This window comes from Gouania willdenowi, chromosome 5 (assembly GCF_900634775.1).
Source record: "Gouania willdenowi chromosome 5, fGouWil2.1, whole genome shotgun sequence".
NCBI classification, from domain to species: Eukaryota; Metazoa; Chordata; class Actinopteri; order Blenniiformes; family Gobiesocidae; genus Gouania; species Gouania willdenowi.
Window position 1 is genome coordinate 32,950,624 of NC_041048.1, and position 27,630 is coordinate 32,978,253.

Here is a 27,630-nt window from a genome sequence, read left to right on the forward strand (position 1 = left end):
CATGCACTCGTGCATCTGTCAAAACATGTGATCAAGCTAAAAAGACATTTCAGTAAGCATCACCCTCAGGATGTGCTTAACATGTCCCAGAGCACATTTTAATATTTTATGAGTGATAGCATCCCAGGGCCCCCTTGTTAATGCGCGTAGACATGATCTTTGCTTGTGATCGTAAGGCATGTCAGGGTTGATGGTAAACAAGTAAAGCAAAGGGACTCTGAGGGGTTTCATGTGACCACAGTGTCAAAGGGAGAGAGTTTTTCCTGCTGCGCTGACAGAGAAGCACAGAGCAGCGCTCACCTGCCTGTCTGTCACTCAGCAGAGCTGTCAGCGTCCATTGACAGGGTAGTGTTCTCCACCTCCCCCAACTCCCCCCTCCCCACACGGCTGTACAATGGATCCCTCTCTGGGTTTTAACTGCCCGTCATTTTCCGCATCACTGCTAATATACCACTTCACAATGTTTTCGTTTCCTACCAGCCTTTGCTGTGTCACTCAAAATGTAGTGTGTCCCCCACCTCCTTTTTTCTTCACTGACACACAACAGCCACCCACCCTCCATCTGCTCAGTGTTTTCCTGTCCTCAGCTGACTGGGCTGGTGTGACTACAAGTCCCCCCCTCTCCCTTCCCCTCACATACCCTTCTTCTACATCCCTGTAGAAGCAGACCTTATTTACACTCCCATTAAACATGCCCAAGGGAGAGCATGATCCCAGATGACATGCACTCGCAAGCTTGCCTCACACCCTTAACAAGCCACGGAGACGAAGGAGGGGAGGGAGAGAAAAACGCAGGGTATTAAAAAAAAGCGTTTGGTTGGTTCTCCAGGCTCTGCGTTCGTCGGTGTGGGAACATCAGTGGGAGATGGCAGCGATTAAGCAGAGAGCAATTAACAGAGCGGGACCGCTGAGGTGTTTAAGAGTTCCGAGCCTCTACTTTCCAACTCTATAAATGAGTAGTTGTGGAGAGTAATTAGAGCAACATCAACTGCAAACACTCCAGTGAAAATCGGAGCTAAAGCTTTTTTTCCTCAGTGGCATTTTAGTGTTTTCACCGTCCTTGTCTGTGCGTCTCTGAGACTAATTGTCTGCTTTTGTGCCGGACTGTTTTTACGACCGGCGGCTTTCTGTCTTGCAGACGTACGGGTCCCTGCAAGAAGTGTTGGTGTCATTTGGACGCCGGGTTTTATGCTACCCACTCCACAGACACTTCGCTTTGGTCTCTGCAGCTATTCAGGATGCAACCAAGATTTTGCAAGCAGGTGAGTCCAGAAAATTACCACACACATGCTACTTGCAACACTTAACTTTGCATGACTGCTGAAAGAAAATGTTCCAAGAATTTATTTTATTTTGTTTCGTTTTATCGTTGCTTCTGATTTGCTTTCATTTACAACTAAACATTTTAAAATAATCCATCATTGAAATCTCTTTCACTGTCCAGTCATGTATGAAATGTTGATTCATTCTTGGCTTTTCCATTGCCCATCTATTCTGTTTCATTTAAAATGTTCATTAGAAATGGTTACAATTTTGAAGATGATCGGGGGGGACAATAGCACAGTGTAGCTCAACACCACCAGTATAACTGCGTGATGAATAATGATTTCTCTGAAGAACTGATGTTTAGGTGTTGTATTTTTAATCACTTTTAATCAACCAAACTAAATTGAATTGCCTCGTGTATTAAATGCGCTATACAAATACATTTACCTTACCCTTAATCCAAGATAAATGATTGGATTAAGGTAATAGGAGTGGTACTTATTTCCACTGTATCTTTAGGGGTACGGTACACGATGTCACTACAGGGGGTACTGAGAGAGGGAGAGTGGAAAATTAACAAAAAAAAATGTCTGTCTTGGTCCCATCCCCAGCATCATATGACTGTAAATGATCAAAACTATAGAAATAAATCGATTCTGGAGCCCCACTAAATCAGTGTTTTTCAACCTTGAGGCCAGAACCCCATGTGGGGTCACTTGGAGTTTAAATGGGGTTGCCTGAAATTTCTGAAAAATTAAAATAGATCTTTGAAAAGTTTAAACTATTATTAAAACAACAAACAATACTGTCTTAGACAACTGTATTTCTATATTTTCACATTGTGAAATATAAATGTAGCTCATACACCTCAGGGGACAAATTGTGGATTAGTGGACTATTGACTTTGATATCTCAAAGCTCAGAGTAATCTTCAAATCAAAAGCCCCCACAGACAATTGAATGGCAGCAGTGTAAACACACTCAGGAGATTATCCAGGATGTGATTATTTCAATGCTGGTAAATGACAACATGTTCACAGGCCTTTAAACCCCAGATTAGCATTTTCTCGCTTCATTAAGTAGGAAGATGAGTTGATCAGAAAAGCTGGAGAAACTGCAGCTTGATTAGTTTTCACTCAACGCTCTCTCCGTCTCTGACAAGAGAGGAAGATTTGTTCTTGTGTCAGTCTGAGAAAACAACTCGCAATGATTGCAAGTGTTATTTGTGAAAATAAGCCTTTATGAAGAAAAACCACTAAAAACACAGCCCATTTCCATCCTAAGGCAGGTCACCCAGTTTCATAAATTGCATGACACTGGAAGAACTGGCTGAGAAGGAACTTAGGAACTTAGAGATGGGAATTATTCATCACATTAGTTTGCTTTTGGCACCAGCTTTGTACAGTCTTTCTACTGCTCCTCCTGACTTGTTGTAGTCGTGAGGGAAACACAGACATCCAGGCTGGCTCGGTAGAGCTTCTGATGATTTCCCCTGAAGCTCTAAGACTGAATATTTGCAAATAGTGCAACATTCCAATCCTAGTATAATACTGCTGAGCCCATTAACATAAAAACTAAATTGTATCTAATGAAGTTATTTTTCAATTGAACAGCCAAACTGATAGATTTAATAGAAACATCAATGATGGACCATGATTATCGTCAACTCAATAACCAATTAGTTTCCCCTTTTATGCTTTCTTAATGCTTACGCCAGGCTTATAATACTTATAATTTTCTATTTTAGCAATTACTTTGAAAGGCTTTCTTTTAATGAATTATAACACCCGAGTAATTTAGTGCTGCATGTGTCTGAGGTTGCTCTTCCTCCCAGAATTGTTCTGCACTCAAATTAATTTGTCAGGATAGAGCAAATGGAATTGTACTTGCCATTTTTAATGCTCTTCATTTTAAGCGGCTCATTAAGGCAAGCATTTTAGGTATTGGCAAAATAAATGCAATAATAGCATTGAGTAAGTTAAGGGCTTAGATGAAATGTAATCTGAGGTGGGTAAATATTTGAACAACCCTCTGGCTATGTGGCTATTTTTCTTAAGGAGCTCCTTCACCTGCTTCCTCAGTGGCTATAACTCAAGTCTGCTGGTGGAGAGCCATGAAGAGCCGGAGGGGGCTGGAGTTAAGGTTAATATAGAGGAGAAAAGGAGACATGATTGGACAGGGACAAAATGTCTGTTGGGACCTCTGTTTCAGAGTTTCCGATCTGTGTACCCTTTGTTCTTTGGTTATTCCGTTTTAAAACCAAATCAAAATAACAAATAAACTGTATGGTTATTTTTGTTTTACTGACTCAATTCATCAGTTCATTAGTAATGTGACTTTTTTGTCCGAGAGTAAAAGTCCACCCTGTGTCTGTGGATCCCCTCTGTGTGGTGCGCTTAAAACATCAAGGTCTCGTCCATAGTTATCAAAATAACACAAATACAGACAAAATTTTAATTTCAAAACAGAAAAGCAACATTTGGAGTGTTTATTGTAAACTCTAACAATTACATTAATTTTCAGTCAGTTTTGGCAACCCTGCAGTAGTACGCGAGCTGCATGCTGTTTATTCGCCCGACTTGATTCGGAAACTTAAACCTATTATTATTGCCCATGCTTTGCCTGTATCCCAGACTAATTGTTTACTGGACACATTTTCAAGATTAATCATCTTTATTATCAATATTACATGTTTATTTTACAAGGCAACTTATACATATGAAAAAAGCATTCCACATTCAGGCACAATTGCATCAAAAATTGCAATGCATATATGAAATACCAGTTGAATTAAGGTGGTCTGACCTACATTCAGAGAGAACATTAAGTTTTGATCAAGACAAGGTTAGGTTAAGGGGTTTGATGGTGGATAATTGGATGATATGGGAGGATTGTGTTTGTTCATCTGTGACTGACAGGGGGTGGGGTCTCCTGTCATGGATGAATTGTCCCGGCACATCAGACACATTACATGGTTGAATAACCCTACAATCTGATTCAAAGAGCCAGTGGCAGACCAGCAACCTGCATATAACCTATAATTACAGATGGTTTTATCCGAGGTCAGTGGTTTTTTTTTTTTTTTTCTTTTTTCAAAGGAAATGGTTCCATTGGCCTCTCCTATGAAACCTCTGAGATGGAGAATATAAACAGTGTTGTTTTTAACTTGTAGAGCACTTCTAGACCTGCTCAATGTCTGTTTACCATCAATCACTTTGTTTCAATAGAAGCTGTGTAGCTGTTATGCTATTGTACATCACTTTGATTCCTGGTAAACGTTATTTAACTGTTAACATTGTATACTCCCTATTACGGCTGGGGAGTTGTTCAGCCTTTATATCTAAGCAACAAGCAAATAGCTCCTCTGTAAATACATTTTAATAAGTCGGGGAAACTATAAATATTGTAGGAAATGTTGAGGCGTAGCGGGAAGTAAGCTCACACGCAGCAGGCAGCAATGGTTGCAGACTGATTTCTTCATCTCTCTAAATTTGATGTCTGCACAAATTAGCTCAACGCACGACACAAAATGGGAAGATGATTAAATTATTCACGTTGCTGCTGCTGCAGGCTCTAAAATTTACATTCGTGACTGCTAGGGATGGATTTCCAGTTTTGGTTCAGGCCGAGTGATAAATTCTTCATTGTCTGTTTGCGGCACTAAATAAAGGTGTAAAATTAAAGATCTAATTGTGGGAGGATGAGGCTAATGCAGTATGATGAACGTATTTCAAGAAAAAGTGATTCAAAATGTGTACGCTATCCTGGTGTAAAAGCAGCCAAAGACTCACAGCAGTAAACTGAAGCAAAGACCAAGCTTTCCTCCAATTTCTTATATCAAATTCTTCTTCTGAAAATAAGAGTCAAACCTTAGAAGCGTACATGCTTTTTCCCCACATGATCCAAAGCATTAAGTGTCAGTGCAGAGAGTGCTGTGTGTGCTTCCAGCCTTTAAATGAAAACCAAATGTTTGCTTTAGCTTTTCCTCCCCATGAGTGCAGTGTTTATTTAGATTGATCCAGAGCGTCTCTGGACAATGCCAATCAGCTTCAGAGGCAGGACACTGCCCTCTGAGTTGTCCTACAGGAATTCTTGGCCTCATCCTCGGGGCATATTTATGGATGATTGAAGGGGAAAGTACTGTGGCAGGTTGGTGTGTACTTTGACGAGGAATCATGAGCTACGGCCACAAAAAGATGCTTTACGTGTCATGCAAAGACTCAACTGAATTTAAAGCATGTCATTAAATCTTCATTTCAGAGTCTGTCTTCTGTTAATCCATGATGAAATCCCCATGAACAGAGTCCCAACAGATGAAATGGCAATGGACAAAAGCCCAACCATTCACTAGAAAAATGTTTATTTCTAGTGATCAAATGCCTAACCATAAATATTACCCAAGTTTTAATTTAATGTTTGTTATAAAATGCTTGTCATTCTTTATTTATACAGGACATATCAGTAGATAATTGACATTTGTCCAAATGTCAAACAACTACTGGTTTCACTGTCAGTTGTTCAACTTTTTATTTAAAGACTGAAATATATCTGAAGTTGCCAACTTGGAGGATTAGCTCTGTGGTTTTTGAAGTGTTATACTTGGAAAGTACAAGAAATATTGATTGTTTGCAAATAATCAATATGAAACTCAGTGCAGTCAAGAGGTCAGGTTGGCTTTAATGCTCTTTAAGTAATCGAAAACTTTCATTGTCCAGTGCTTCAACATGGCAAGGCACCCCCAAAACTTGGGACCACACCTGATGTATGGATCTTATCAGAAAGGAGACTTTGTTGCACAAAAACAAACGACAAAAGATTCAATCTTACATCAACACATAACTATGATGTAGTACTGACTGTATCTAGTCAGAGTGCAGCTATTGGCAGGCAGAAAGATTTTTTCTTTGTTTTTCATTGTGAATTCTGTTTTTCTTTAAACCTGCAAATCTCCTTTTTAAAGCACATGGATCAAATTACTCAGCTTACTGCAGCTTGCTGGGACTTCCCTCAGTCTCCTCCTTCACTTTTATGTATGGAACAATGACTGCTAGCACTTAGATGCATGCCGCATCTGCCAGCAGCCAGAGTATATTGTCATCATTAATACAGAGCACAAACACACGAAGCACAGTTTTTCCATTTGCGTGCTATGATGTTTTTTTCTGTGGTTAGGCAAGGCCTGCGTCCTCAAATGCCTGCTGGATGTTCACAAAGTGTTTAGAGAAAACGACCCGGCCTACATCCTCAACGATCTGTACATCACAGACTACTGCATCTGGATCCAAAGGGTCAAGTGAGTACACCAACACACACACACACACACACACACACACACACACACACACATACATGCACAGATAAACCTGGCAGTGTTCCGGATGGAGAGAATGATTTCTCAGCCATGAGAATTGCCTCTCAGGCCCCATGATGCATTGGTGGTTCAGAAGAGAAGATTAGATGAGTGGTTTGTCACAAGCAGGATTGAGGGAATGAGTGAGCCCGCCAAAGATGCAATCTCCCTTGTCTATCATGTGTCAGAAGTGCCATCAGTGAGGCCGTTAAGGCACTCAGCAGATTCCCTCTTGATGAAAGTTTGAAGAGCGTGTGCGTGTTCTGGCATTTGAGCACGCCAGCTCTTCTCAAATCCTCTGCGGTTTTATGACCTCGCCTCGTCATTTGGGTGCCAAACATTGAAATCCACACCATCTCAGCAAGTGATACAGATCCGATCAGAGCTCTCATCCTCCCAGTTGGTATTTAACAATTGCTCACACAGTGTAAATATGAGCCCGTGAGCCCATTACTCAGTAATGAGCTGTGTTTTACTCTTGGCTGGGGTTCAGCCAAGTAGTGTGCTCGTCTGGAAAAAGCCCAGTTGAAAAATGTGAGCCTGATGTTGCAGGCTCACTGCCCAGATGCAGACACGATAAAAGGTCTGCAGGGATTTTTGTGGTTTCTCTCTCTTTCTTTCCCTCCTCCTAAGCATCCTCACTTTCTAAAAACATTATTTTCTATAGAAACATGAAGTTCCTCTCTTTACTGCTGGGGTTTAGAGTCGTGGGACATCTGCACTTTTGGAGAACGAGACCAGAAACAATGACACGCTGTATCCGCCTGAGAGCACATGGAGCTGCTGAACCTCCGTCAACTCACTAAAGAACACAATCAGTCTCACCACCCAGCTGTCCATTGGCTCTAAATGTCATCTTGACCTAACACGCTGACTGCTGCTGCTCACGCTACGGATCACTGAATTGATTCTGTGTGAATACAATTCAGATTGGATAAAAACCAACTTGCTACTTCAGCTTGTGCTGTTCACATGAAAAGGCACTGTTTGTATTCTATAGTATTCTATGAGATATGAATAGGTATGTATAGGAGAAGAGTCCTGCACGCCAACCTCTGGACACAGCTGTTTTTTGTCATTTAACACACACAGCCTATTTAGTGTCATCTGACAGGCTCAATGACGGTTCGTGTCGGCTTTGTAGCTTAATTCCCCTCAGAGTATAAGTCCCCAGCGCTGGATTTTTCATCTCGCACACAGCGAGTCACCTCCAGAAAGAGAAATACAATCTTTACTGCTTGTGTCTGGATCTTATCATATCTCTCCCCATCACTGATGGGATCAGCAGTGTTCAATGGACTCAACGATTAATGGATTTTCTGGTGCAGTTTGATTTATTTAATCTCCTCGCCGTCCCATGTGCCTTTGTGCTCCTAAAGTTCCTCCAACTGGCTAGACATTGGTCTAAAATTTACAACCTCGTAAAGACATCAGCATGATTTAAACCACAGGGCAGGGGCTCTCCCTTCCTCCCCCACACAAGAGCTAAACCCCCACGACGCATTAAATTTCAAACATGTTGCATTGTTGGGGTCCAATTGTCACATTTTGTCCATAGATTTGTTTTTTGGGCTAATTTTCCTTGATTGTAATTTTTTTATCTGTTTTTTTTTACTTCAAGCATGAATACACTAATTGGCTCTTTACACTGAGGATACGGTACTTGTGTTGAGTGTGATGTCTAATCCTAAGAGCCCAATAAAGCAGTGCAGCTGAGCCGACATAAAAGCTGTGAATAGAAACGAGTGACATTTCATGGACTGCTCTTGATAAAAAAAAACAAAAGAATTATCAAACTTATACTTTACTGTGTGTTTATAGAGTTTGTATACTGTAACTGCATCAGTAGGATAAAGAAACACTAACATCTTAACACTTTACACTGAACACATCACAAACATCAACTAACAGTAGTTACCTAAAATCTAAATACCACAACATTATAAAACATTCAACACCATGTTTTGGTTTTATTTTGGAATCCTCAGGCCAGTTAGTGTGCTTTGAATAATGTTGTGACACGAGTAGCAGATCTAGTGATTGTGAGATTACTGAAGCAAGGCACACACAAAGATAATCTGGCAGTTTTGTCTCGATTTTCCCCCTTCCTGACCAAGGACAGCAGTCTTCTGTTTTACAAGATTATCCTGTGGTCAGAGGTGTGTTAGGAGTAAATTTGTTTCAATAATTCTGTCTGAGATGGTCCAGGAAAAACAAACGTAAATATTAAACTTGTTCAATATTTACAACCAAAACTCCTCATATGCGAGGGAAACTAACAACTCCCAAATTACGAGCCCGTGATTTATGACATGGAACAGAATGTAGCCAATCAAGAAGCGAGCTGACTTGAGATGTATGTAATGCTGCGTTCAAGGCGACTCAGAACTTGGCGTTTTTGAGTTGAATAAAAATTGAGTTCAGCAGCAGGTGAACTCGGCGTTACAAGAAAAGATTGATTCGGGAGTATATCGCAATATTTCACTATATAATTATGGTGTTGATCCAAGAACAGTCAAAATGGATTTTTTTAATCACGTTTTTAAATGAAAAAACATTTAATTGCGCTAACATAGCACGTAAACAGAATCAGAATCTGTTGTAATTTGATAAACATACCACTTGTTTTATATATATATATATGAATTACAGTTACTATTTACTTTTTTTCTCAAGTTTCAAAAAATGTAATAAGTTGTATTTCATGCCATTTTGCACTTGTAAAGGTGAAATTTGTAACTGTATATTTCGTATTGTTTAGTGTCGGGATATGTCGCATTGACATGCAAATCTTTTCAAATCGTCAGATTCATGGCAATACACAACCCTAGTTCCAATTCACTTTTTCAAGTAGGAGGTCAGAAAATCACGAGTTCCGAGTTGCTTGGATTAGATCACGTTGTTAGATCTCTTTTGATCACGTAAGATTTCTGTTCTATGTCTGATTTTTAATTTATTTATTTTTTTATTTATCCTCGTGTGCGGTCGCTGGTCTGTAACGGATAAAAAAATCCTCGTGGTTGGAAACTGTTCACACTCACACTCTTCGTTTCCTAATTATCTCCCCGACAGTTCGGACAAAGCAGCGTTCCAAGCAGAGCAGCAGTCTGTCGTCCTTCCATTAGTTTCATTGAATGCTTTTGAAAGTCCTTTGCTGCCAAAAACCCCTGTGGAGACGCTGGACTGCAAAGAAAGCTCGCTTCACTTTCTCTTCCTTTGTTTTCACTCCCTTTATCAGAAAACTTGGACTTAGACCAATGCAGATCAGCTTCAGCCAGAACCGCATCTTTCAAGTCTGTTGCTTTGCACTATCTTTTAAAATCCTCTTAGAGTGCCAGTTCACTCACAGCCTCCCCCTCTCTCTAATTTGGTCAATTAGATTCTTGTCTGCTACCAAACAGAGCAACATGTCAGTGATGTGGTCCATAGTTTGGTTTTAATTAGAGATACAAAGAGTGCTGTTATTTTGTTGGTGCAGCAAAATGTGTGAATTTTCTATAAAATGTGTGAAATGCACAAAAACACTCAATGCAGCTCAGATTGTCTGTGCTTCACACTAGACCAGCTGAATGGGCAGTTTTATAGAATTGTGAATGGAAAGTGTGAAGAGAGCAGTCTCTTGTTGTCTGCACTGCAGATTACCTTCCGTGTACAGAACCACAGAGAAAAAAGTTATCTGCCAATGTTTTTTTCTCTGTTGCCAAAATACTAGTTTTATATTTAGAGCCCTGACCGGCCTGTGGAGCTTCCACATTGTTTCTCCTCTCTACCTTGCCTCATTCATCTTCAGCTTTGCGACAATGGGTGTCTAGGAGATTCCTCAGAGTGTTCTGGACTTCCCTCCCCCACAGGCAGACAGATCTGGAGCTCGAACAACTGCAAATGTTTCAGGGCAACAAGGTCAAGCACGGGGTCAAAGTGTCAGCTTAGAGCTGCAGCTAAATGCCAAGAGCGTGCACTTGTAGTTGTACACCGTGTCAGCTACTCAACCCTACTGCATTACTGAGCATAAACCGCTGCCTCATCTTACCTCTGTGTTCTTTTCAAACTCTTCTTAAACTGCAAACTGGTGTCAAGCTATACATATTTATTGTTAGTGCAATGACTTTGCTTCTTGGTAACTTAGGGTGCTTTCACACCGGTTTAGTCCCGGACTCGGTCCGAATGGGCGGAGGACAGGTGAAAATTTTATCACCTTGGTTTGGCCCAGTTTGCTTTCAGAGCGCAACTTCTGATCCGCTCCAAACAAACAGCCTCTGGTGCTTTTGCATGAGCTAACCACTTGAGGGCGGCATTACTGGAGTTGAGACTTCTCTCTGCAGAAAAACAGAAACCTGAAGAAGAGGGCCTGAACAATGGGTCAAAGTGAGCGCTTAAGAGTGTGTAGAAACTTGTACCTTCTCCGTTTGTATTTAACAATGGAGCAGCAATACGTTTCGGTGCTTTTAGTGATTTTAATGCCCTGCTTTGCACCGCCGCCGGCTCTCCTGATCACCCACTACACCGTGCACTCTACATCATCGCTACTTCCTGTGTTTGATCCGCTCCAAGAGCAGTTGTCTTCACGGCGCTCCTAATTGCTCTAGGCTTCGATTGGAAACAGAGAGCGACAGAAACAGTCGCTCGAGAGTTCGCCTGTTTGATCTGCCATATACTTTGTTTGCGTGTTCATACCACCCAAACAAGACAGACTATCCGAGCAAACAAACCCTGGAGCCTTTTAACCGCTTTAGGATTCATCGTTGTGAATGCATCCTTATTTTTCAGGTAAGCAAACTCGTTATTATTTTGGTTTGCTGAAAAGCGAGTCCAGGAATGAGCCATGTATTTTTCATAATTAGAAGCAATTTGAAGTTACATATTGGGCTTCTCAAAGGAGTGTGAATATGAATACTTTCTATGCCGAATACAAACATGGACAGTTTCATTTCAGTTTTACATCTCTGCTTTTGACAGGAGAAAAGCAAGTTATCACTACTGTTTTTGTTATAATCTATATTACTTACAGTGACAAGAAATGACTCGCCACTGGCTTTTTTTTTTTTTAAATGTTCAAATATTTCCCTTAACAGTTTACACATATCTCTTACTGATGGGCAACTCATTGCACAGCTGAGTGGACACCCAGATGTCTATTAAGAAGGACTTCCACCAGGCACAACACAACTGTCACTCATCCTGAAAGCTCTGAAAAGGATAATGGAGCTGCTCTATCTGATGGTGCCCCTCAGCGCTGAAGGAGATCCTCAGGGACCCCCACTGGGGAGAACAAAGACAAAGATGTCTCCCAGCTAATGGGGATAAGCAGTACAGATTTCCTCTCAGCATGGACCCGATCCAGATATTTGTTCAAACCGTAAACACAGACCAAATCTTTTTGCATAATGTCCTCTGCATGTTTAGTGCCCACTTCAAGGTAATGAAATTCATGACAGAGTTTTTTGTTTTTTCTGTTTTCAAAGACTTCTTGAAATTGGAGAGATATTAAACAAGAGTGCTTTCCCTTTTAATTAGAAGCATCTTGAGGAAAATATGAGCAGGAGCTGGGAAAAGACATCAAACTGGTACCAATACAATCCTATTTCTGGACTCTACTGTCTGATACGTTGAGGTGAAAGGAATCAGAATGCAAAAAGTGTTTTCTTTGTCTTGGGTTAGGGTTAGTCAAGGGTTAATATTAGCTCTGACAAAATTCTCCAGGTAATTGTCAAGAGAAGGGAAGGGAGTTTTATCTCAGATTGCTGGAAAAACAAGTCATCAGAAAGATTAAACTCTAATATAGCCAAAATTGTTAGTCTCGTAATTCACTGTTAAACATGGCTGTATTTTATCTTAAGAAAAAGCAGAAATTTGGCACTGTGCTATTATCGAGGCTTTGAGCTGGATATTGTTTCTCTAGATTTTGTTTTTTGTGTGTTTCATGGTTTATCATAATTAAAAAAAAACATTGGCTTTTTAAAACCAATCAACGTCTGTTGTTGCTAAATAAGATTTGAACAGAAACATATTTAAAGCTGCTGAGGATGACATTTTTTTAATGAATAAAGACATGTTTTACTTAATTCTTAGTGATTCCCTGTGTTTCCTCTCTAGGTTCAATCACATTCAATTTTGGTCAAATTTGTGTTTTTTTTTTTTTTGTGTATGCCCCAAAATAAACATCTGCCATTGTTTTGCTGCGACTCCCAGTCTGTGAAAACACCAGAAATATGTTGGGAATGAGTTTTTGGGGGAAAACCAAAGAAATTACACTAAGTATGAAGTAAAAACGCTTACTGTTTATGGGACTCCACATCCCAAAATGCAATACGCAAAACTTTTTTGACACGGCAACAAACAGCAAATGGCAATTTCAACCATCTTTCATTGTTTTATACGTACATTTTGATTTAGAAAAAAAAAGGATCTTCCCCAGCAGCTTTAAATATGGGAAAATGATCATTGTTGGAATCATGGCAATGGTATGTTTGTTCAATGAGAATGAAAGTATTTAACCAATTTTTCAGCTAATGGACATAATATAATATATCTTTTAACATGCACTCAGTCTTTGCTGGTGTTAAAGCACACAGAGCATGATTGTGCGTGTGTGTTAAAACTAAAGAGACACATTTTAGAGATGAAAGGTCAGTGTTTATGTGGGTTTATATATATATATATATACAGTATATATAGAAGATGGAAGATTTACCTTCACAAATTCACTTTAAAATAAGATATATATATATATATATATATATATATATATATATATATATGTAATGTCTTTAGAAACTGTTAGTCTATTATACTTTTGTTTGCATTGCTGTATTTAAGGTTTTGTTTTGTGGAATATTTACAGACAAATGTTAACTAAAGACCAAAAATGTCCCCATAATATTTTCCTATTTTCATACCCTGATCTAAACTATAAAAAGGAGTGTCCTAAATGTCTTTACATTGAATACCAAAGCCATGTATCAACAGGTGTTTATGCAACAGCTGGATAACCCCACATCAGCACTACAGAGGTGCAGAAACACCCTTGAGGCAGCTCCGTCTGCACTCAGCCTTGTTTGATAAATACATCTGCATTTCTCATCTCTAGGGCCAGTGGCTACCCTTTGCCTTGGACCGTTCTCGTATTGAGTCACACTGAGTGATCACGTCTCCCCGCATCTGCTTTCATCCCCCGCCACTACTGAATGATGCATTTGCTCTGAGAAAATCTGGTGCTTATATTACACAGATTTATACATCAAAGGACAAGCTCTATCTGAGAAGTTTTCAAGAGCACAGACACGCTTGGTGAGTTACTCTTTGAGCAAACACAAGCGCGATGAAAAAACTGTCACATCGTAATTTAGCCCGGCTCCTTCAGACACGCACTTTCTCTTCCTGTTCTTATCTAAGGACTCTGACAGATGGAGGCGTCTCTGGCTCACCAGAAGTTTTACTTCCTTGAACCCCCCTCCCTCCCCTCCCCCCCTCCTCAGTTTAATGAAGGCAAGCCACAACAACGATGTAGTAATGACTGGATTGTGTACGAAATTATCCTTCCTCCTCTCCTGGACGGAGCCTTTGTATTCACCACAGGCTTCGCTTCTCCCACCACAGCAAGGGGGAGGGGAGAGAAAACAAGCATGCCTCTCCAATGCTAACTCAATAATGACTTCCCACGGGGGAAAGAGAATACAAGGCTTTCTTTGAAGTGGCTGTACTACAGGAGGGTTCTCTGCCACTGCCTCGGTACAGGAAGCTCTCACATGGGCTTTAAAGAGATAGAGACCCCAATAGGCTTTTTACAAGCCTGTCATCATCAGCAGCGGCAAGCAGGATGGGTTATTTCAATAGCCTGCACTCTTTCTCAAAACTAATTGGTTCTAAACAAAAGTTTTCAAAAAAATAAATTCTAATTTGCTTCAAACAAATTCTTGTTTGTTTTTGCACTTATTGCTTTTTAGAAGAATCTAAATAGCTGTGTCAGGAGAACAATTCTGCTATACTTAGCAGTTGTAGTGGTCATCTTTCTTTCCAAGTACAAGTAGCATTTGGATTATTTGCCTATAGAGTCTAAATTAGAGCCTGAGACTGAGATATGTGCAGGAAAAGCTCATTTCTGTCTATTTGCGTGTTTTGGTAACCAAAACCTTTTTCTCGAAACCAAATCAAAATGTATTAAATGTGATAGATGTGGGTAATGTTTGACATGATAGTGTTAATTTTGACATTGTGTGGTTTGCAATTCACATTGTACAGCTAATGTGTTTACTGCTTAGTTTTTTTTGTCTCACTAACTATTAAATATGTTTTGTAGCAATGAATCTCATTTGTTGAGGTTGTTTGTTGCTAAAATTAAGGACACGTCAGTGGATGAAAATGAAAGATAAGTACAGTGCACCAAATGAATACCACGGGAAGCCTTATTTATTTGTTTTTATCATCTCCAGTGTGACACTGCCATATTTAGTTCTCATGTTGGCATCACAAGAAAACTTCCCAGAACACACATAGTGTTAAGGATGATCCGCCCTCTTCCCTCCCCACTTCACTCTTCAACCCAATCCCCAGTTGTGGTGTTCTCCCCATTGTCAGTTTCCAGCCGAGACCCCCACATGATGCATCAGATGTGTTTGTCCAACCCCTCCTGAGGACCTGAAGGACTTCACAGCACCCGCATGCCGTCTCCATAAACACTTTCCTTTCTTAGAATGGGGGCTTGTTAGGACTGCGCAGTAATGAGGAGCCAACCTGGAGCTCAGCAGTGGGTTAATTGGGCCAGAGAGGGCATCAGGAGCTATGTGTGTGTGAATATAAATGGCTGCAGAAGTGGAGCCCGTCTGCATATACACACAGTCTGAAACACACCAGAACAGCTCCCACACACACTTTCTCCAAGCCTGAATGGTCACACCCTGAATTGCAGTGACCCACAGAGGTCACAACGTAATCACCATGGCAATAGGGGCGGCACACACTCCGTGTCTAAACCGAGGGACAAATGGCAGCCACTTAAGTTTTTGGCAGCGTGGAAGGTATTCCCAGCATGAAAAATGTCCAGGCAGTCAGGGGCCTCCACACAATCTGATGGCTTTCAGGAAGACATTCATCAGCAATGAAACACATTTTCCTTTCTACAGTAGTCTGTTGTTTTTGTAGTGACACATCTATAAAAGGAACTAGCAGGATAGAAGCATTGTTTATGAACCAGTTTACATTTGTCTCCTGTCTTAATCTGAAATTGTTTGGGCTTGTTCTGTTCTGACTCAAAACACTTGAACTCCACGTCTTAGATCTCAATTAATAAAATATTCCAGTTAAAAGTCTGTATTCATTACATAGTGAAATGCATTGGTAACACAACAATGATCAATTGAAATCAAATTCATTATCCCATGAAGGTCTGGATTAAGAAAAAAATCAGATCAGTTTGATCAAACATCTTTGGTAATTTCTTAAGATTAGTCCAAATAGGGCTCAGTAGCGTGTGTGGCCTCCACGTGCCTGTATGCACTCCTTATAACGCCTGGACATGCTGATGAGACTACAGATGTTCTGAGAGACCTTCTCCCAGACACGGATCAAAGTATCGGTCGACTCCTGGACATTTTGTGGTGTGACATGGGACGGGCAGGCCAGTCCATAGCATCAAGGCCTTTATTATGCAACAACTGCTCCAGCCACAGGGCCTAGCATTGTCATGCATTAGACAGAATCCTGGGCCCACTGCACAGGCGTGTGGTCTTCAAGAAGTCTGAGGATCTCATACCAGTACCTAAAGGCAGTCAGGAAACCTCTGGCTAGAACTGTGCCTCTACAGCGCATCACTGAACCCCCAGCAATCTGGTCATGCCTGAGGATGTTTTAAGCAGCAATAATGGTCTACACATTGTCTCCAGACTCTTTAATGTCTGTCACATGTACAATGTATGAACCTGCTCTAACCTGAGAGGATCCCATGGCATCAATGGCGATGCTGCCAGTCTTGGTGTTCTCTGGCAAGTGTAAACTTGTTTGGGTGTAAACACAGGCCCCACTTGTGGACATTTATCCCCCTCATACCATTTCTCATGCATTTGGTTTCAAACAGGTTGAGCAGAAACATGCACATTAGTGACTTGCTGGGGATCATTTAGTACGGCTCCAGTGTTTAGTCTTCTTCCTTGCACAGAGGATCAGATAGATGTCAGGTTGTTGTCCTCTTATGGCAATCTTCAACATCTCTTTAGTGAGGTGAGACTGAACCTCATGACCCACTACCCCGTTTGTTTTAGGAGTTTGAGTTTACAATTAAAGACATCACAGGTACCACAGAGTAAAGATGTTCTACTAAAGGTGCATTCACAATGACTCAGAGAGTGGTTAAAACAATCCAAGATTTACTGTATTTATCTGGAAAGTTCGCCCTGGTTCAGCTGGTGTGAACATGTAAACAAATTCTAAAGTGGATTGCAATTACTAGAGCATTTGTTTTGGCATTTGCAATCAAAGGCCAGAGCGATTCAGGTGCACTGTGAACAGAAATACTCTCAGCTTGGACCAAACACAGGAAGTGTCGAAGATGATGAAGAGCGCATGGCATTATGGGTTGGCCGGAGAACCGACTATGGCCTGAAACAAAATACCAACTTTCACAAATGTACTGCAGTTGGTTGCTGCTCCATTGTTGAATGCTGTGAAAGAAGAGGCGGAAAAGACAGGATTATCTGTGCACTCTTACACGCTCGCTTTGACCAACAGACGAGGGCCTCTTCTCATTTCTGTTTGTCTGTCCAGAGAAATGTGTACTCCACCAATGGTACTCATTTAGCCAAGTCTCAAATACTCAGAACGCACACTGGGCAAACTCTGCTTATGTCCGCAAGGCCAGTGAGCGCAAAGCTCATGCTTTACGACAGCGTGGACTCCGCTCCGCGTACCTGGTGTCACACAAAACGCTGCTCGGCATGTATTTTTCACATCGACCTGCATTTCACCCGCGTGGGGAAACAGAGCAGGAGAGATGGAGACAATCTTTGAGGAGAGACTGGCAGACAATCTACGAAAGTATAGACACCTTTTTAACACGTCGCAGAAAGAGTACAAGGACTACAGAGGAGCACTAAGGATTGTGGGAAATATAAGATTTCACTGGAATCTACTATGTGCTTCAGGTGTGCTCGACTATGAAAGCTCTAATGAATGCAGTCCATTCCGATCGAGGATGTTTGAGCCTTAAGTCTGTGTTAGTTAGTGGTAGTTGACCCTTTTTTTTTTTTTTTTTTCAAATGTGTGTTTGTGTGTGTGTGCACTCGTGTGTGTGAGATGAAGGTGCTGGAGGAGGGGTGTGCTGCCTCTCTGTAATCCTTTTTAGTCCCTTATCACCTCTTGCAGGGAGTACAGTGATGGGGCAGGAGAACATCTCTCACCCTGCGTATCAGCAGAGCTCATCTCTCTGCATTATTAAACACACATTTCCATATTTCATTGAGCCTCCTTCTCCTTTGCAAATCAGTCTACTTAACATTCATAAGGGAAAGGGATTGGCTGGTGGGTATTAGATTTGTGGATGTTTCCTGTGGCTCTGTTTTTAGTTTCAGACAAGCTGCTCAGTCAGTTCTCACCCCTCTCTTTCTCTCTCTCCCTCAGGCACCACTGATGAAGATGTTGGATGTCTTTTCCCCTCTCTATCTGATGTGTAAAACCTCTTTTTTTCTCCTTAATTCACAGGTCTAAGAAAGTGCCAGCTTTGGCTGCTGCACTTGAAAAAGCCACCTTGAACAAATCTGACTTAAATCTGGAGCTGAAAGAGTTGGAGGAGGCGGCAACAATGGTGGTGGAGGAGGAAGCGCAGGGATCGTCGGAGAGAACGAGCGCATCGCAGCGTGACAGCAGCAGCAGTGAGGAGTGGGATTCTGATGACTGCACTGAAGCTGTGGAGGAAGGAAATGGAGGAGGAGGGAAGGCATCTAAGGACAGCCCCCCCCAGCCTCACTCCACCTCCTCCATCGTTCCCATCCCCCACAAATCCTCCAGCTTACTCTTCTCAGAGGAAAGCAGGAACACCGACGCTCCTTCATCAGCCCAGGAGGAGGAACGCACACAGCTGATCCAAGAGCTGGGAGAGCGCGTGGCGGAGGAGCTAAGAATCTCTCCGGAGCCGAGCAGTGCAGCTGCAGCAGGAGGCGGAACATCTGGAAACCACAACGTGGGGACTCCACTGGACGTGAATCCATGCAGAAACCCTCTGGTCATTGTCCAAACAGAAGAAGAAGTGGAAAGTAAAGAGGGCGACTCCACCAGCTGATGGAGAACATTATGGAATATGACTTAAACTGTAAACTCCTCAGGATGGAAGACTATATTTCTGTGGAATCTGTCAGTTCTTCGGCTCTTTTTTGGGATCTTTGACTTTCTTCTAATGGAGGAATTTTTCTGGAATTAAATGTTTTGTTTTTTTTTATTTAATGTACTCTAAAATCCTCAGTACAATTTTTTCCACTTTACTATTTGTTTGAACATCTGTCTTTTTAGTGCCGTTTTGTCCTTGTTAGAAGACTCAAAACCTCCTTTTATTTCTCGTTTCATGCATCTCCTGCCTGCTCTCTGTACTGATGTACTGAGTTTTCAATTCAAATCAATTATTTCAGCTCCTTTTCAATAATTGAAAGTAATTTAACAGCATTCGAGAGCTCGTCTTGGGCTGCTGATGGTGTAGATGTTTCCAGGCCAGTACACGTGTAATGAATATCTCCAGAGATGTGTTTACACACCTAATCTGCATATCCACTCTGGGCTTGAATAAATAAATAAAAAAAATCATCCTGGGGAAGCCACCAAACATTTGTCATTGTTTAATGTTGAGTGTCAGTCATCTTAAGTGGCTCAGCAGAGCCATTTCAAAGCTGTTATTCTTTTGCTAATAAACAGCAGGAAAAAGCTCTCGCTCAGCATTGATTCAAGTGGAAAAGATTCAGTGTGCGCTAAGCGGTGCGGCTCGACAGAATGATTGATTAATTTGGCGTGAACCAAAGAGTGCTGTCCACACAGCTCAATATCATCATTTTACCAGGCATGAGAAGAGAACGTGTACATAAATGACGGCTCGGGAGTCCTTGGTTGGAGAGATTAGAAAGAGTGCCAGGGGCAACACATTGGTCTGTAAGCAGCATCTTTAACACGCTCATGGTAACAAATATTTAAAGTAGAAATCAGGGTTAGGGTCAGTTATAATTACGTCTTCAATTATCCATGTTCAATTCCAATTATGGTATCCATTTTTTCCAATTACAATTGAAATTACAATTATAATTTCCCACTGAAAGTCAATTACGTTATCAATTACCAAAGGTTACCAAACCTGAAATAATTAACCCCATAAAACATAACCTTCGTCTTGTGTTAGCTTTCTTTTAGCATCTCTTATAACGGGTCAGTTTTGACTCATGTCTTAAATTAGCTGTAAAATATACTAACAAAATATTATCTATCATCTCATTCGTTTTTTTATCTCTTGGTTACCTTGTTACGCTTCCTTATCCATGAAAATATTAATATTTATGTTTTTGGTGTGGGTGTCTTGATCGGAAACATCTTTTAGTAATTACGCATGTGTAAGCCATAGAACTGTAACATGGTTCCCCAGGTTTGCATTTACTTAAATTGTAATTGACCGTATATATAGAATTTCAATGTCAATTACAGTCAATTATCTAAACCCAGTTATGATCACAACATGAACATCAATCGATTCTTTCCAATTACATTTTCAATTATAACTACAATATTTGCATTTCCTGAAGAAAATGCAAGTGAGGATGCAGGTGCCGGTCCACGTCGTTTAACACTAGCATTAGCGAGCATTAGTCTAATATTAGCATTAGTCTAACATTAGCATTAACTAGCAGTAGCTTAGCATTAGCTAGAATTAGCCAGTCAACAGCAGTAACTTAGCATAGCAATAGCATTAACCTAGCAAAAACCAATCAGCAGCGTTAGCTTAGCAATAGCATAAGCCTAGCATTAGCCTACCATTAGCATAAACCTTACATTAACATTAGTTTAGCATTAGCATTAACCAAGCAGGTTGAACGTATTAGCTGAAAGTGAACATGTTAAAGGTTGGATTGTTGAAAATGGCGAATGTAGATTAGAACTTTTTTAAACAAAAATTTTAATAATTAAAAACATTGAATAGTGACAGAAAAACTTGAACTTGGCAGAGATGTCCTGAATTTTATTGTGGTTGAAAACTGTGGTAGTAGCTTAAGGACAGGGAAGAATAATACGTACTGTATAAGGATTATGGAACAGTTGTGATTTATGTCATAATTGTAATTCATTATGAAATTACAATTATAATTGACCTCAACCCTGGTAGAAATCCTTCTGGTGAACTGATTTGGTCCATCTCTGTGATCCTACGGATGGATGCGGCTCAGGCAGTGACTGATGGAGCTCGGCCAATCGTTGCCTCAGGCTTTATTTTTTCATGCAGCGTGAATGAAGGCGGCTCCTGAGCCAGCAGAGATGATGGCTCCTTTGGTAAGGACTGTCTGTAGTATTGTGTTACAGAGATGGATGCTGTTGTTTAAAAAAACCTCCCAGGAAGCCTCCACACAAACCCCCCCTTGGGACCTGAACATGATTTCTGCCTGGGATGAGTAACACCACTCTAACCCCCTCCCCTGTTCCCTGTGACATGAGTCCTGGGACTCCCTCCGGCAGTCGCCACATCCCCGCTCTACGGTTTCAGATTGATTTAGTGAGACAAGCCTCCGCTACAATCTCTCATCCTGAAGTGGCCTCCAGATTGCTCTATTAGTGTCGCCGTTTCAGCGGCTTCGCTCCGTCTACTTCTTCTGCAATTAATACTCTTTACTGACGGACATTTTTCATGAGGCTACCGCACGCTTTAACGAAACAAGCTGACGACATACACGTGCTGGTATTTAATGGGACGTTAATGATCTATTTTAAGTAGAATTTGATTAATCTCAGTTTTACTCATGGACAGTAATCTCCTTTGACCTTGGGGAGACTGAAAAACCACTCTAATGCGTTCTACAGGGCTAATGTGGTTTATTCCCACCCCTGTGGTTAGACAATTAGCAGAAGCAGATACCTAATAGAGGCAGTGTCCTCCCAAAGCTTGTGCAGGGGAGGGGCTGTGACAGGAACATGAGCTTAGTTATGCATATTTTAACGGTAACAAATGAAGCAAATCACTGCTGTTGTATGTCTTAAGTAAATCCTACAATCCCCTCAGGAAATGTCAGACAAAACCAAAACACAAAAGAAAGTGTGAAATAAATGACGTGTTTGTCAGAAGTTCCTTCAGCCTTAATAGCGTAGCGCCAACAAGGAACCCTTTCCTCAAAGTCACACATGACAGTCACTGCAGATCTGTCTGTGGTGCATTAATTATGTTAATCGCAACGCAGGAAGGGAGTAAAAGTCAAAAGAAAACAACACTACAACAATATTTCTGAAATTGGGGTACGCTATGTCACTACAGGGGGTACTTGAGAGAGAGAGAGAGTGTCATTCTTGGTCGTACCCCATGCGTGAGATGACCGTAAAAGATAAAAACTATAGAAATTATTCTATTCAGGAGGCACTGAATCAGTGCTTTTCCACCTTGGGGTCGGGACCCCATGTGTGGTCGCCTGGACTTAAACGGGGTTGCCTAAAATTTCTGAGAAATTCAAATAGATTTTTGAATTTTTTAAATTACTATTTATATTTCGATACTTCCTCCTTGTGAAATATAAATCTAGTTTCAATTAAAATGTAGTTAAAAAAAATATCTGAGCTCAAACATGATCAAAAACTAATTCTAGAAGAAAAATGTCTTTGGGGTTGCCATAAATTCTTGATCTCAAAATGGGGTCACGATACAAAAAAAGGTTGGGAACCACTTATTTACAAAACGTGTTTTATCACTCGTTCATTCCATCATTATGATCTATAGTTTATTTTAAATAGTTTTCGAAGCAAAATGTTGTAGTCGGACAAAGGGGGTACTTGGATTCAGAAAAACAATAAAGGGGTACTTGGATCTTTGTAGAGGCAAAAGAAAAAAACAAGGTTCCAACCTTGTCATGAGACACGAGGGAGGGAGTCACTGACGTGCTTCACCTTGTGAAACAAACACTGGAGTGATTCAAAAAGTGCACAGTCTGTGCAAATCAAGCTAATAAAGGTGTTAAAATGATCAGCTGTTCTAATTTCAAGCAGGGAACACTAAATACACACAGTCATTACACTAAAATGATCCAATAGTAAATGAATAATAATCTAGCAATGCTCTGCTGATGTAGCATTAGGATGGTACATCAGCAAGGTGGTCAGGATCAAGGTCACATGACTCATACCCAGACGTACAGTGAATCATTTAAGAGTGCAGTGACTCTGCTTTCTGTTTTCTGTTCCACACTTATCAGACAACCATTTCATCTAAATGAACATGATAAAAGTGGCCGCAGCAGTCAACACTAAATTAGAAAAAAGGAAACTCCCCCATCGCTAAGAAGTCAAAGTAATACACTGAGTAAAATTAATAATGATGATTGTGGATATTCATTGGGTAAGATGTAGAAATAAATCTGCAGAAAGACAATGACATAGTTGAGGCATATAAGAGCTTTAATGACTCAATTACCGTGTAGCAATGCAAGTGGAATAAAGGCTGTGGTAACAGTTGATTGTAGAAATCAGAAATGTTTTAATGGCCAAGTACAGTTTTTAGGACAGCACAAGGAATTTGACTTGGTAGTCGGGGCGCGAAACAAAAAACGTAGAAACAAGCCAGCAACAATAATAATAATAATAATAATAATAATAATAAATATAAAGGATGAGGGATAAATAAAGGATATATAAAGAATAAAGGATAAATATAAATATATACAGTGCAGCAGGTAATGGAGGTGGTGATCGGGTGTGTGTGTGTGTGTGTGTGGGGGGGGGTTCAGTGGGTGACTGGGGCTGTGTTCATGTGGATGGTGGCAGAGGGAAAGAAGCTGTTTTTGTGTCTGGTGGTTCTGGTCCTGATGGACCGAAACCTCCTTCCAGAGAGGAGACATTGAAACAGTTTATGACCGGGGTGGGAGGGGTCGGCCACTATCTTTCCTGCACGCCTCAGAATCCTGGAGGCGTACAGGTCCTGGAGGGAGGGCAGATTACAGCCGGATGATACGCTGCAGTCTGACCTTGTCCTTGGCCATAGCTGCAGTGTACCAGATGGTGATGGAGGAGCAGAGGATGGACTGGATGATGGAGCTGTAGAAGTTCACCATCATCTTTGTTGGCAGACTGAACTTCTTCAGCTGCTGCAGGAAGTACATCCTCTGCTGAGCTTTTTTGATGAGGGAGCTGATGTTCAGCTCCCACTTGAGGTCCTGGGTGTCTAAAAGAAGTGTCTAAAAATGACTTAAATACTTTTTTCTACGATTTAATAATTTACAGGCTATTGTGAAATTTAGATAAAGTAACAAAGAGATCTTATTCTTGAAGAGATTCAGTGTGTGTCAGAAAGACTCCCCACACATCAGGGATGTGATGGCATCAGAGGAAGTGTGTAACTACGCTTGCATGGCTTCCTGCTATTAGCTGAGTCTGACAGTGTCCCTATGTGTGGTCTTCTGCTACAGGGGTCAGTGAGGGTCAGCTGCATACCTGGGTTGTAACAAGTGATTATCAGGTTACCATCCCTGCCCTTCTATCATCTCAAACCAGCCTGACATCAACCAGCTGCTGGTCATTTCAGATTTCCTCCTTTCCAGAACCTTCTCTTCAGCCCAAGTAAACTTGTCTTTTTTTTTTTTTTTTTTTTTTTTTTTTAGGAATAATCCAACCAGTATGTCGGACTAGAAAATACACATTGCTCAAGAACATTAAAACAACTGATCATACTTTAAGTGTTTGGGTTTTTTTGTAATTTGTCTGCAGCTAAATTTGTAACTTTGCCTAAAAAAGTTTCTTCACAGCTGCCGACCCATTTTTTATTCTTATTTTTATGGTCAAATGTATACATTTTTCTTATAAAACTGAAATTTAAAAAAACGTATGTGGAAAACACGGAATTTGGAAAAAAAAAATGCTGGGATTGTAATTTTGATTGTGTATCCCTTTAAGGTTTGATGTCTGCAAGGATAAAAGTATCTGTAAATACCTACCTATTAATAACTGCCTTACAGTTAATGGAAATGTGGAATACAATTGAAAGACATAATGTAGTTGTGTAAAATAATGTGATTTGGACCTTTGCTGTTCTTTCCAATGATAAAAGCAGCTTCAAGGACAGCATGGCTGCTGCCAGGTCTCCCCTGACATGCAGCCTCTGCATGATTGTAAACGAAAACCCAATCTTCTCTCCCTTTCCTGAGAGGCAGAGTGATTCTGGTACTTGAAAAGATTAATAGCCCTCCAGAAGAAATGAATCAGGTGCTCTTCAGGGCTTGACTCCTCCAAAGGGTCAGCAAATAGAAACCCTTTTGTGTGTCTCCTTGTCAAACGGTGCAACACAGCTTTCTTTCTCCATTTGCCTTTTGTGGCTCTCCCTACTGTGTCATGTCGCTCCAGGCTTGGCTGGCGAAGAGAGAAGGAACAGAATGTGACGCTAACGTAAAGAGAAGCAGGTGGCTGTTTCTCTTTCGCTTCAGTCTACGGGCTTTTGTAGTCAGCCCTCTTGAGATGACTGGCGTATGGTAATGAGTGTATGAGTACATGGGATGTGTCTGGGTCTTCCTGGCTGACAGCGCTGACAGGAAGGGATTATCTAAATTGCCTGTTTTCATGCCCTTTATTACAGAAGAAACAGTGAAGTAATTCCTTTCCTGCAGTGTGTGTGTGTGTGTGTGTGTGTGTTGACAGCACTGACATGCACTGTTTGTCTAGTCTTGTCTTGCTGATTTGCTCTAATTGGCGTAAGCGATGTTTGTCAAATCACTCTTAACTCTCAGTGGATGTGTGCTATCAGTCAGCCTAATGAAGAGAACTGCCTCTGCCGAGTCCCGACCAAGAAACAAGAAGGAGAATGCCACATCTTCTCTCGTCATATTGGGGTGTTGGTGTTTTCTCCATGTTGTAGCAAAGGTCATTTACAATATTACAATTTAATTTCATCCAAAGTGACGTACAACGAGAGCAGTTAGGGTTAAGGGGCTTGCCCAACATCCCACAGGGATGGACCAGCCAGCTTTCTTAACCATTTGCCATCACTGCATTTGTGAGTATTGATCGTGTGTAAACTTCACCGGGAAGTAATTTGGGATGTGATAATCAATAATCAATGATGTTTTGGCAACAGGAAAAACCCCACAGGAGGAAAATTCCAACCTTTTATTAAATATTCTGACAAAATCCCACTCTAATGTGTAGCTAAAAGAACAATGACACATATTTAACAAAGAACCTTTTATTAAGATAGTGTTATGGTTATAGGTAGAGCCGATCAGGACAAATTTAAAGCTGCAGTATGTAGAATCTGTGAGACTGGAATGGAATCAACCACGCTCGCCCCTCCCCTCTATGTTTTGAATCCACCGACATCCTCATGAACGAGCATGACCGTGGAGCTGTTTGCAGTGACTTTGACGCTAAATCTGGGGACTTTCCAACTCCTCTTACTAAATTCTTCTGAAAAGCAACTAGTGACAAATCTAGCAAGGTTTTCTTGTGTTATTGGTGAGTTTTGGAATGTTCTAGATACTGAAAGTATGTACGACTCTGTAGTTACTCTCTGCTCAGAGCAGAGAGGAGACCCGCTCCACTCCTCATCCAGACTGCAAATGAATTGTGCATGTTCTCTCCACCTTGTATAGGCTTGTCTTAGGTTTACACGTGATTTATTTCGTCTGTTATGTTTGAGCCTTAGACTGTCGCTTCTCCATGTTGTTCTTTTTCTTGGCTTGCTTTGCCATGTAAGTCATTGTGCATTATCGTCACAGTAGGGACCTTTTCCTGCCGAAGCACCTGCCATTGCACATTCACTACCGATAGTAATAGTAACGCTCAAAACAGCTGATTGAGCACTTTGTTAGTAAAAAAAAAATTGCGATTGGCTAAACAATAGTGTCACGCTCCTTGTTTTATAAAGCTTGAATACAGAGCCAAGAGAAGGTGCAGAGGTCCAGTGTCCTCTCAGAACACTTTAATGGTCCAGACTCCAGAGCGATCCTGGTTATATCAAAAAAGTTTGATATTTTAAGACCAATCCTAGACTGTCCGGGTCGTATATGTTATGATCCTGTCTGTTTAAAGTTGTCTAGGATTACTCTGGACCGATTCAGGTTTTAGCAAAGATCACTAGCCAATAGGAGCAACACATGAAGTCACATCACTGGTGTACAGACCAGGTGAGATACCTGCTGAAGTAACTCCTAAACAGTCCTGTCCTCTCTGTGTGCTGCAACTTGGTCTGGCATTTTAGAATCACAGTTTTCAGGTATTAGCAAATTATCAATAGATGAACATTTCAAGATAAATGTGCATTTTTCTAATAAGGGAATAGAATTCAGTCCATTCTCACATACTGTAACTGACTGTCCCCCTTAAGGCTGGCCAATTGTCAACACAAAGGTTGACATTTTCTCATTTATTGAGCTACAAAAAGTGTGCAATCGTTAAATTGCTGTATGCTTCAAAGATTTGAGTTTAAATTGATTCACTTTTTAAATGTTAGGTCTTCAAAGATACAATAAAAATATCCTGGAAGTCTTTCGGTTTTGTTTTTTATTAAATAACTTTAGATTAATATTATATCTCACATAACACGACTGCAAAAACTGCATTTGATCAATCGCCATTCTACAATGTTTGACAACACAACTACACACACTCCTATTATGTGGAGGACCTGACAGCTGAGACATAGAGCAGATTGTCCATAACTCACACTGTAAAAACGGTCCATTTCTAATTAGGCAGCTTGGAACACGCTGTCCTAAACAGGGCCTTCCTATGTTCACAACAGTTGGTACGTATCTGACCCATCCATGCTGAGACAGATTCTAAAATAGCTCCGTTCTTCTGTTTGTTTTCCCAGCTATAAC

At 40.8% G+C, this 27,630-nt stretch overlaps 2 protein-coding genes across 5 annotated transcripts in view; both read left to right on the top strand.

Moving 5' to 3' along the window:
- The window catches only part of shq1 (SHQ1, H/ACA ribonucleoprotein assembly factor), a 62,318-nt gene extending 42,903 nt beyond the window's left edge, over positions 1 to 19,415 (top strand). For all 3 annotated transcript variants that reach the window (XM_028448147.1, XM_028448148.1, XM_028448149.1), the window contains 3 exons: positions 1,139 to 1,262; positions 6,439 to 6,559; positions 18,305 to 19,415. In XM_028448147.1, coding sequence (XP_028303948.1) covers positions 1,139 to 1,262; positions 6,439 to 6,559; positions 18,305 to 18,881 — 822 coding nt within the window. In that variant the 3' untranslated portion in view covers positions 18,882 to 19,415. The remainder of the gene's footprint in view (positions 1 to 1,138; positions 1,263 to 6,438; positions 6,560 to 18,304) is intronic.
- The window catches only part of LOC114464078 (hydroperoxide isomerase ALOXE3-like), a 1,091,527-nt gene that overhangs the window by 875,907 nt on the left and 187,990 nt on the right, over positions 1 to 27,630 (top strand). The window lies entirely within an intron of this gene.